The sequence below is a fragment of the Nycticebus coucang genome, chromosome 9 (genome assembly GCF_027406575.1).
Source record: "Nycticebus coucang isolate mNycCou1 chromosome 9, mNycCou1.pri, whole genome shotgun sequence".
NCBI lineage: Eukaryota > Metazoa > Chordata > Mammalia > Primates > Lorisidae > Nycticebus > Nycticebus coucang.
In genome coordinates this window covers 118,923,464-118,936,065 of record NC_069788.1, presented here as the reverse complement: position 1 = coordinate 118,936,065, position 12,602 = coordinate 118,923,464, and the positions used below count along the sequence as shown (strand labels likewise).

The window sequence follows — 12,602 nt, the reverse complement described above, 5'->3', positions numbered from 1 at the left end:
CTCAAGAGTAATATACTGTTGCAGGACTGGAATCCAATTTCAGCTATCAACTCAGAAAGAAGTACTATGAACTAAAGACCAAGGTAGTATCAAGGCTATTAATATATACATAGCCTAACCTCTTCATGTCTGCCATTCCTATTTCTCTAGTAAGTTGGGAACAAACTCTGAAAATGAAGATATCCTATATAATAATGAAGAGACTATCCAGGTATGATGGAATACTGCTGCAAATGTAAGTCCTGGTCAGAACTTGCTCTATCAAAGGAACACATCATTATTGGACCCAATGTGACTCCAGCATATCAAGAGATAGAAATTATCACCCAGGGACTTCCACCTCAGCGGGCGCGGCTTGGGGGTGACTCTGGAGCCTCGCTGAAGACCCAAAAGGCCAGCTTTGAAGAAAACCTGGTGAAGAGAGAGTCACAAATCATTCCCCTACTACAGGAGACCCAGAAATGGCAGAAGCTACTTGGATCAGATGTAAATAAATACCAGGTATACCATGAAGTACCTAAAAATGGGAAGTTAATTCTGAAGACTGTGCATTTAGCATTTATTCTGATAGCTAAACTTTGGAAACAACTGTCCATTCAGTGACTGTAATTTAATTAAGTGGCCACCTGTTAAGTGGTGGTGCCCTGATGATATGATCAGTAGTTTAAACTGGACACTTTAATCTGAGATTTGGATCAACATAATGCATTTTCCACTGCTTCACTTGGAAATGTACTACTGAAAACCTTATTTAAAGTAACAACAAACAATGAAAGATTTTTGATGGTTAATTTACATGCATAGGAAAACTAAACTATTAGATATACTTTTCTAAAGTCTAATTATTGGTACATTCTACCTCTTTATTTTTAAGTGCTGAAGTCTTTATTTTGAGGTAATTTTATTATTTATATATTTTTATTGTTTGGGATTCATCGAAGGTATGAAGAATTAGGTTACACTGCTTGCATTTGATAGATAAAGACCCTCTTATAGGAGGGGAGACAAGATGGCTGACTGAAGCCAGCTTTCCACAGAGGCTCCCATCCAGAAGGAGAGTTAAGGGACAGGATTTGAGCCGCACCAAGAGAGAAGGTTGAAGAACGCACATCAACACCGCTGAGGCAAGCTGTGATCACAAGGACGCAAACAAAAGCAAAACGGCTCACTTCTGGATATTCTGAAGCCACACCCCCTGTCTACCTGGACAACCAGAGGAGGCCACCAGTGAGCAAAGGATTTGCCTGACACTGCTCACAAACCTGGGAAGCTTCCAGGGCAGGGCCGACTCAGAGAGGTAATCGGACACAAACCTCCAGCAGCAAACACGTTTGAACTCAGAACATCCCATCTTCTGTAGGTGATTTTAGCAGAAACAGAGACAGAACCCCGCAAAGTTGTCTGTTCTGTTTTGTTAGCAACATCAATCAGGGACGGGGCTAAGCCTGAGTGAACACCTCCCTCCCACCACCTGCATCAAGCACTCAAAGACGTCAGGCCCCATCTCCTCCTGCTAGATAGCAGCAGACTGCAGGGGCCTGGCAGACTTCCTTGCAATTCAGGCAGGAACAAACCCCTGGAGTATCTGTTCACTACAGGCAACTGGGTTAGCCATCTGCAGAGATACCAGTGACTGGGTCCGACGGAGGGGCAAAGTGGGGAAGGAGGCATCAACCTTCCCAGACTGATCTATTTGCTAGGTGGCTCCTCCTGACTCCACGTAGCACTGGAGTAAGCCATATCAGAGGAGTCACCAGACCCCTGTGATCCAGTTCCCAGAGACCTCTTGAACTCTCCCACCCGAGACAGGTGCCGATTGAGACAATCGATTTGGACCTTTTGAACTGAACTAATAGACTGAGGACTTTTCAGGCGGTGCCCTGGGAATGCAGTTGTAGGAAGGTTTGATTTTCCTTTTCCTTTTCAAATTGGTGCCAGAGGTGGGCGGGCGGGGTGACTTAATTGCTGGTTCTTCCACACAGCTGAGACTTCAAACCAGACTTCAAGCCCATTCAATGTTACAATAGGATATAACAGAAACCAGCTGAAAACAAGACAGAACCACTTAGCCCCACCACACAAGACAGGGCCCCAGTTTCTCAGGCCACAACACTGTACAGGCCCTCAATAAAGCCCCAGGGGAAAAATCAAAGGGAGTAAAATAACCACGGGGCGGAATCAGCGGAAAAACTCTGGTAACATGAATAACCAGAATAGATCAACCCCCCCAAGAAAAGATACAGCAGATGTAATTGAAGATCCCATTCATAAACAACTGGCTGAGATGTCAGAAATCGAATTCAGAATTTGGATTGCAGACAAGATTAATAAAATGGAATTAGGAATTCGAGGAGAAATTCAAAAGTTGTCTCAAGAATTTAACGAATTTAAAGACAAAACCACCAAAGACTTAGACATACTGAAGCAAGAATTTGCAGCCCTCAAAGATATGAAAAATACAGAAGAATCCCTCAGTAACAGAATGGAGCAAGCAGAAGAAAGGACTTCTGACATCGAAGATAAAGCCTTTGAACGCTCCCAAACTCTCAAAGAGGAAGAGAAATGGAGAGCAAAAAAGGATCACTCACTCAGAGAACTCTCAGATAATTCGAAGAAAAGCAATATACGAATAATTGGGATTTCTGAGAATGATGAAGTGGCCTCGAAGGGCACAGAGGCCCTTCTACATGAAATTATGAAAGAAAATTTTCCAGACATGCCTAGAGAATCTGAAATTCAGACAGCAGACAGCGTCAGAACCCCAGCACGATTCAACCCCAATAAGTCATCCCCCAGGCATATCATAATATTCTCAAAGCAGCCCGGCAAAAACCATTACGCACAGAGGAAAGAATATTAGAATAACTGCAGATCTCTCTGCTGAAACTTTTCAAGCCAGAACAGGGTGGTCATCGACTTTTAATCTCCTAAAGCAAAATAACTTTCAACCCAGGATCTTGTATCCAGCTAAACTGAGTTTCATCTATGATGGAGAAATTAAATACTTCAATGACATTCATATGTTGAAAAAATTTGCCATAAGTAAACCAGCTCTTCAGGATATTCTCAGACCTATCCTCCACAAGGACCAACCCAATCCTATACCACAAAAGTAAACTCACTCAGAAACTTCAGATCAAACTCCAACTTTCACACTGGCAAAAGGATTAAAAATGTCCACTGGACCTTTGAAAAACTTCATACCCAAAATTCCACCAGACTTATCAATACTCTCCATTAATGTGAACGGCTTAAACTGTCCTCTAAAGAGGCATAGGTTAGCTGACTGGATACAAAAACTCAGGTCAGATATCTGTTGCATACAAGAGTCACATCTTAACTTAAAAGACAAATACAGACTCAGGGTGAAAGGATGGTCGTCCATATTTCAGGCAAATGGTAATCAGAAAAAAGCAGGTGTTGCAATTTTATTTGCAGATACAGTAGGCTTTAAACCATCAAAAATAAGGAAGGACAAGAATGGTCACTTCATATTTGTTAGGGGTAATACTCAATATGATGAGATCTCAATTATTAATACCTATGCACCCAACCAGAATGCACCTCAATTTATAAGAGAAGCTCTAACAGACATAAGTAACTTGATTTCCTCCAGCTCCATAATCGTCGGAGATTTCAATACTCCTTTGGCAGTGTTGGATCGATCCTCCAGAAAGAAGCTGAGCAAAGAAATCTTAGATTTAAACCTAACCATCCAATATTTAGATTTAGCAGACATCTACAGAACATGTCATCCCAACAAAACTGAATACACATACTTCTCATCAGCCCACGGAACTTACTCCAAAATTGACCACATTTTAGGTCACAAGTCTAACCTCAGTAAATGTAAAGGAATAGAAATTATTCCTTGCATCTTCTCGGACCATCATGGAATAAAACTTGAATTCAGTAACAACAGGAATCTGCATACTCATACGAAAACATGGAAGTTAAATAACCTTATGCTGAATGATAGCTGGGTCAGAGATGAGATTAAGAAAGAAATCGCCAATTTTTTGGAACACAACGACAATGAAGACACAAACTATCAGAACCTCTGGGACACCGCAAAGGCAGTTCTAAGAGGGAAATTTATAGCACTGCAAGCCTTCCTCAAGAGAACGGAAAGAGAAGAAGTTAACAACTTAATGGGACATCTCAAGCAACTGGAAAAGGAAGAACATTCCAACCCCAAACCCAGTAGAAGAAAAGAAATTACCAAAATTAGAGCAGAATTAAATGAAATTGAAAACAAAACAATTATACAACAAATCAATAAATCAAAAAGCTGGTTTTTTGAAAAGGTCAATAATAGATAAACCTCTGGCCAACCTAATCAGAAAAAAAAGAGTAAAATCTCTAATATCATCAATCAGAAACAACAAAGACGAAAACAACAGACTCCTCAGAAATCCAAAAAATTCTTAATAAATATTACAAGAAACTTTATTCTCAGAAATATGAAAATCTGAAGGAAATTGACCGTTACTTGGAAGCACATCACCTTCCAAGACTTAGCCAGAATCAAGTGGAAATGTTGAACAGGCCCATATCAAGTTCAGAAATAGCATCAACTATACAAAACCTCCCTAAAAAGAAAAGCCCGGGACCAGATGGCTTCACATCAGAATTCTACCAAACCTTTAAAGAGGAATTAGTACCTATGTTACTGAACCTGTTCCAAAAGGTAGAAAAAGAAGGAAGACTACCCAACACGTTCTATGAAGCAAACATCACCCTGATCCCCAAACCAGGAAAAGACCCAACAAGAAAAGAAAATTATAGAGCAATATCACTAATGAATATAGATGCAAAAATATTTAACAAGATCCTAACAAACAGAATCCAGCAACACATCAAACAAATTATACATCATGACCAAGTTGGTTTTACCCCAGGTTCTCAAGGCTGGTTCAATATACGTGAATCTATAAATGTAATTCAGCACATAAACAAATTAAAAAACAAAGACCATATGATTCTCTCAATTGATGCAGAAAAAGCTTTTGATAATATCCAGCATCCTTTCATGATCAGAACACTCAAGAAAATTGGTCTAGAAGGGACTTTTCTTAAACTGATAGAGGCCATCTACAGCAAACCCACAGCCAATATCATATTGAATGGAGTTAAATTGGAATCATTTCCACTCAGATCAGGAACCAGACAAGGCTGCCCATTGTCTCCATTGCTTTTCAACATTGTAATGGAAGTTTTAGTCACCGCAATTAGGGAAGAAAAGGCGATCAAGGGTATCCATATAGGGTCAGAAGAGATCAAACTTTCCCTCTTCGCAGATGATATGATTGTGTATCTGGAAAACACTAGGGACTCTACTACAAAACTCCTAGAAGTGATCAAGGAATACAGCAGCGTCTCAGGTTACAAAATGAACATCCATAAATCGGTAGCCTTTATATACACCAACAACAGTCAAGTTGAAAGAGCAGTTAAGGACTCTATCCCATTCACAGTAGTGCCAAAGAAGATGAAATATTTGGGAATTTACCTAACAAAAGACGTGAAAGATCTCTATATAAGAGAACTATGAAACTCTAAGAAAAGAAATAGCTGAAAATATTAACAAATGGAAAAACAAACCATGCTCATGGTTGGGAAGAATCAACATTGTTAAAAAGTCCATACTACCCAAAGCAATATATAATTACAACGCACTCCCTATTAAAGCTCCACTGTCATACTTTAAAGATCTTGAAAAAACAATACTTCGTTTTATATGGAATCAGAAAAAACCTCGAATAGCCAAGACATTACTCAGAAATAAAAACAAAACAGGAGGAATCATGCTACCAGACCTCAGACTTTACTACAAATCGGTAGTGATCAAAACAGCATGGTATTGGCACAAAAACAGAGAAGTAGATATCTGGAACAGAATAGAGAACCAAGAGATGAATCCAGGTACTTACCGTTATTTGATCTTTGACAAGCCAATTAAAAACATTCAGTGGGGAAAAGATTCCCTATTTAACAAATGGTGCTGGGTGAACTGGCTGCAGAAGACTGAAATTGGACCCACACTTTTCACCATTAACTAAGATAGACTCTCATTGGATTAAAAATTTAAACTTAAGACATGAAACTATCAAAATACTGGAGGAGAGTGCAGGGAAAACCCTTGAAGAAATTGGTCTGGGTGAATATTTTATGAGGACCCCCCAGGCAATTGAAGCAGCTTCAAAAATATACTACTGGGACTTGATCAAACTAAAAAGCTTCTGCACAGCCAAGAACACAGTAAGTAAAGCAAGCAAACAGCCCTCAGAATGGGAGAAGATATTTGCAGGGTATATCTCTGACAAAGGTTTAATAACCAGAATCCACAGAGAACTCAAACGCATCAGCAAGAAAACAAGGGATCCCATTGCAGGCTGGGCAAGGGATTTGAAGAGAAACTTCTCTGAAGAAGACAGGTGCACGGCCTTCAGACATATGAAAAAATGCTCATCATCTTTAATCATCAGAGAAATGCAAATCAAAACTACTTTGAGATATCATCTAACTCCAGTGAGAATAGCCTATATCACAAAATCTCAAGAACAGAAATGTTGGCGTGGATGTGGAGAAAAGGGAACACTTTTGCACTACTGGTGGGAATGCAAATTAATACATTCCTTTTGGAAAGATATATGGAGAACACTCAGAGATCTAAAAATAGATCTGCCATTCAATCCTGTAATTCCTCTGCTGGGCATATACCCAGAAGATCAAAAATCACAACATAACAAAGATATTTGTACCAGAATGTTTATTGCAGCCCAATTCATAATTGCTATGTCATGGAAAAAACCCAAGTGCCCATCGATCCACGAATGGATTAATAAATTGTGGTATATGTACACCATGGAATATTATGCAGCCTTAAAGAAGGATGGAGACTTTACCTCTTTCATGTTTACATGGATGGAGCTGCAACATATTCTTCTTAGTAAAGTATCTCAAGAATGGAAGAAAAAGTACCCAATGTACTCAGCCCTACTATGAAACTAATTTGGGACTCTCACATGAAAGCTATAACCCAGCTACAACTTAACAATAGGGGGAAGTGGGAAAGGGAGGGGAGGGAGAGGGGGTGGGTAGAGGGAGGAGGATTGGTGGGATCATACCTGTGGTGCATCTTACAAGAGTATTTGCGAAACTTTGTAAATGTAGAATGTAAATGTTTTGACACAGTACCTGAAATAATGCCAGGAAGGCTATGTTAACCATTGTGATGAAAATGTGTCAAATGGTCTATGAAGCAAGTGTATGATGCCCCATGATCATATCAATGTATACAGTTATGATTTAATAAAAAAAAGAAAAAAAAGAAATTATCACCCAGGACAAAATTTCCACACAGCAAGAAATGAAGACCAATGTTCCATACAGAAATCTAAATCAAAATGCTTTATCATGCACTTACCATTGCAGCCTTCAGTGCCACAGAATCTAGGTTGGGCATATTAGCTAAGGCACCCTGTTAAAAAAACAAACAAAAAATATGTGTGAAAGAGGAGACAGACATTTCATTTCCCTTATGGAATACAGTCCATTAGTGAACTGCCCAAATATGGAAAATCATTTAGCTTATTTCCAAATAACTCAAGTGTCAACTCTTCAAGCTCAGTAAGATTTAAAAAACTTTGATTTATTGGTAGGATTAAGAAGCACATATTATTCCATATTATTAGCCATGGAAATATCAGATGCTTCAGATTTATTCATATCCAAGAAAAAGAGGGCAATGAAGTACTTAGAAGATGCAGAGACAGGGAGGCATGAAGAGATTCACTTTGATAATTTCAGGAAGTACAAAAAGGTAGTAGAATTGGTTTCTACTGGTAGAAATTTGGTTACTATTTTAGCAACAACAAAATTGGCAAGTTGTGATTTGTGAAAGCTTTTTGCTTTAATGTATATTCCTATTAGTGTCATTTCAGAAAGTTTTTGCTTCTGGGCGGCGCCTGTGGCTCAGTGAGCAGGGCACCGGCCCCATATGCTGAGGGTGGCGGGTTCAAACCCAGCCCCGGCCAAACTGCAACAACAACAAAAAAAAAATAGCCAGGCGTTGTGGCGGGCGCCTGTAGTCCCAGCTGCTCGGGAGGCTGAGGCAAGAGAATCACGTAAGCCCAAGAGTTAGAGGTTGCTGTGAGCTGTGTGAGGCCACGGCACTCTACCGAGGGCAATAAAGTGAAACTGTCTCTACAAAAAAGTTTTTTGCTTCTTTTTTTTTTTTTGTAGAGACAGAGTCTCACTTTATGGCCCTCAGTAGAGTGCCGTGGCCTCACACAGCTCACAGCAACCTCCAACTCCTGGGCTTAAGCGATTCTCTTGCCTCAGCCTCAGTTTTTTGCTTCTTAAAGAAAGACAGCTTACATGATTTTCTACCACTCCTTTGTCTACTTCTACTAGGGTTGTATAATTTAACAAAATCATATCCTGCCCCCAGAAGAGATTAACTTTCCAAAGAAATGGGCCATAACTTGCTAAATTAAAAAAGGATGACTTTGTTAATTAATTTGGCAATTAATATGGTAATCTATGAATTCAACAAATAGTGATATAGGACTCTGAAAAATGTACTAGTATAAATATCCTTTATACATAATACTAGTTTTTGTATATTTTCATTACTTTTAACAAAAACTACTTGTAGCAAAGAGCATAGTTAATATTTTTGGGCATTCTACTATATCTCAGGCAGTCATCTAAGAACTATATGTCTACTTCATCTTCAGAACAGCCTCTGACACAAATACTATCATCATTCTCAAGCTACAGATGCAGAAACAAGACACAGACAAATACGTCACTTTCTCAGGAAAACAAAGCTAATAATTGGTAGAGCCAAGATTCCAATCCAGAGTCCAGCTCTAGAAGCCATACTCTAAATGGGCATATTTTAGAATTAGGAATATCTATGTGCTTACCTGTTCAGGTTTATGTTGCTGTACAGTCGTATAGATATAACTCAAGCCTATCCTACTTAAAACATAAGATGCCTGCTCATTTATAAGGGTGTCCAAATGTGCTTCAATCTAAAATAAAACAAAATAGAAAACATTTTTTAAAAGGAGTAATAGTGATAGGGTAAAAGTAAACTACCCTGCTTAGCTCTTCATCATGAATTTGTTCCTTGGAGTGATACAGATAACAAGGCACAGGCTTTCTCTTCTCCCAGAAACAAAGTCCTCCTCCAAAAGGGAGAGAAAGTCTTATTTAAAATGAAAACCAAAGGGGATTCCAGGATTAGCCACCAGCCACAAAATTTGGGCTCCCTCTCAGCTCTCTTAAAAGCTAATAAAAAGCAAAGTGCGTGCGCACACACACATACATATATCTGATAATAAATAAAAATAATATAAAATACTTAAAAAGAATTCTGGGAGCAGCGCCTGTGGCTCAGTGAGCAGGGCGCTGGCCCCATATGCCGAGGGTGGCGGGTTCAAACCCAGCCCCGGCCAAACTGCAACAGAAAAATAGCCGGGCGTTGTGGCGGGCGCCTGTAGTCCCAGCTACTCGGGAGGCTGAGGCAGGAGAATCGCCTAAGCCCAGGAGTTGGAGGTTGCTGTGAGCCGTGTGACGCCACGGCACTCTACCGAGGGCAATAAAGTGAAACTCTGTCTCTACAAAAAAAAAAAGAATTCTGGGAAGAGAACGGCCTGATGTTCCTAACCTCCTGAACTTCACCCTCCCAACTTGCTGGACTGAGTTAACAAATCAAATCTGAAGAAGCCTGGAGGAAATCCCACTGAGGCTAAAGCAAGAAATTCTCCTGAGGATAAAGCAGGTCTCTGACAAATGAGGTAGAACTGAGGGCCCAGTGGAACTCTGGTTAAAGATTTCAGATTCAGGAACTGCCTCAGAAGATGTGGTCTAACAAATCTGAATAGTATGTGATCCCCAGATTTGTGCTATTAGTGGGGAAACCACAGAATGCTAACGGAGGCAAAAGCCACAGGAAGGGACTAGCGTGATGGGTTAGATTTGTGCATTTCCTCATGGGAAAAAGCCTGTTCCTCCCTTATTTTTGCCAGTACAATCCTGGTAGTCTGGAGGTCTTCCTTCTATTCCTCACCAGGAAGTTTCCCCAGTTTTACCAGCTTCTGTGCCTATGGTAAAGTGCACTGACAACTGTTATCATCTGAATGTTTGCCATTGTCCAAACAACTCCACTAGCTCCTCACTCCAAAGGCTCCTGCCCCGAAAAAGTTTATGATTTAAGTGCTAAGCTAAAAGGAAGCCCATCTGAATAATTAGAGTAAATATCTCTTCCTAAGACAACACTATTGAAAGACACAAAATACTTTTATTTAAAGAAAATGTCCAAGGAAGTATAATAGATGCCCTTACTTAACAGACTTCCTGGAAAGCAAAGAAAAACAAATAAATGTGAACACTTAATGAAAGTGAAAAAGAGAAGAGTTACTGCTAAAAACCAAATTAGTGGTCTGGAAGAAAAGTAACATAGAAGAAATACCAAGGAAATATGTTAACAAGATTTAAAAGAAATTAGAGGACAGATCCATGAGATAAAACCAACCTCAGAATATAAAAAATAATACATGGAGAAGTGATGATTAAAAAATAGAAAACTTTATTGAGCAAAAGAAAAGTATGAATCTTCAAATTATAATGGCTCTCCACAGTCCATGATGGAAATAATGAAAAGAGACACATATCTAAAAATACCCTGGGGAAATATCTGAATTCAAAGAAAAACCCTTGTAAGTTTCCAGATGGATGGATAAAAAAAAAGAAAAAAAAAACAGAGAGGGAGAGAATCAGACTAACTTGGACTTTTTGACTTTTTAAATACTAGAAGCTAAATAAGAGTGGGAAGATTAAAAAAGAAAAAAAGGTCAAGAATCTTTTACTCAAAAAGGTAAATTATTACTTGGGAAGACCACAATGACCCATGCCTTCTAGTAGCCATCGCCTTGTCTCGTCTGCTCTCACACAGATCTGGGCTGCTCCACATAACTAGCCTTGGCCATGAACACATGAACAAACACAATGCAAGTACAGGCTGCACCGGGGCTTGTCTTCTTAGAATCACCACAGACTGACAGTGGGGTTCGGAAGTGTAGCAAGAAAACTGATAGTGGAAGGTGATGAAAAGGGAACCTGAATTATCTACTGATAAAATATCTATGGAAATGCCACCAAGAGTAATAAAAATCTAGCTGAGGAGATTTTTGGAGAAAATGTTGAAATACACAGGAAAAGTACAGCTGACACATCAATGGGGGTAAAAATTAAGCAAGGATATAGAGAACTTGAATAAATTAATAAACTCAATTGAACACACAAGGAACTTTGTATCATGCATAAAATAACTATAAATCATTTAAGAAGAGTACATAATTGGTAATAACAGAAATTAATCAGCCAATATGTCTAAACATCTTATGGAAAGAGTCAGACAAATGACTGAGATTTGGGCTTGAATTAATGACAAATACCAGAAAAAAATAAGATTTTTTAAGGAAAATGATGTTAATTCCAGAGATAACCAAAGTGATCCAAGAAAGGAAAATCAATCATTTTTCATTACATGGCTCAATAGCACTTACACAGTCATAATTGTTTAACATAATATTAGTCTAACCAAAAATTATAACTGAGCTACACTGAGAGGTTGGAAATCTCTAACTATGGCTATTTTCCTCTGTGTGTGTGTGTAGAAATAAATTTCTATCATCCAGAGTGCAAATTCAACACATTAGACCTAAGACTAAAAAAGTCTGTAACTAGAAATATATACATAACCATTTAGAGTTACAAATATAAATACCAAAAAAGAAACAACCATAAGAATTAAAAGAGATTGTACTGCAGAGAAAGAAAAAAGAGAGAAATGCTGGGGTATAGAGAATGGTGTATCGTGGGGCTTCATAACAAATTCTGTGGAACTTTGTGACTTTAAATCATGAATGTGGATAACTCTGACATATTTCTTTTTTAAAAAAAGAATTAGAAACTATAAAGTACCATAAATTTTCATATACTAAAACTCATTCCTCAGAAAAAGCCAAAACTTAACAAGTGAGGTTTTACTATACCCACTGTCAAATTGTTTATATACTTCTGACAGCACAGAACACTCAGAGGCTTGTTTATTTATTTGTTTGTTTCTGTCACCCTCAGTAGAGTGCTGTTGCTCACAGCAACCTCAAACTCTTGGGCTTAAGCCATTCTCTTGCCTCAGCCTCCCAAATAGCTGGGACGAAACATGCCTGCCACAATGTCCAGCGGTTTTTTTGGTTGTAGTTGTCATCGTTGTTTGTCAAGCCTGGGCTGGATTCGAACCCGCCAGTTCCAGTGTATGTGGCTGGTGCCCTAACCACTGAGCACAGGCGCTAAGCCTCAGAGGGCTTTTTTTTTTTTTTTTTTTTTTGAGACAGAGTTTCAAGCTGTCACCCTGGGTAGAGTGTTGTGGCATCATAGCCCACAGCAATCTCCAATTCGGGCTCAAGCAGGCCTCCTGCCTCATTTTTTGTTTTTTTTTTTTCTATTTTTAGTAGAGACAAAGTCTTGCTTTTGCTCAGGCTGGTCTTGAACTCATAAGCTCAAGCAATCCACCCACCTCTGCC

General features: G+C 39.0%; 1 protein-coding gene across 1 annotated transcript in view; it reads right to left on the bottom strand.

Moving 5' to 3' along the window:
* COG6 (component of oligomeric golgi complex 6) overlaps positions 1–12,602 on the bottom strand; it is a 123,600-nt gene that overhangs the window by 36,510 nt on the left and 74,488 nt on the right. The window contains exons 16-17 of the mRNA XM_053601702.1: positions 8,937–9,044; positions 7,430–7,483 (exon numbers count right to left, since the gene is read on the bottom strand). Of these exons, the coding sequence (XP_053457677.1) occupies positions 7,430–7,483; positions 8,937–9,044 (162 nt within the window). The remainder of the gene's footprint in view (positions 1–7,429; positions 7,484–8,936; positions 9,045–12,602) is intronic.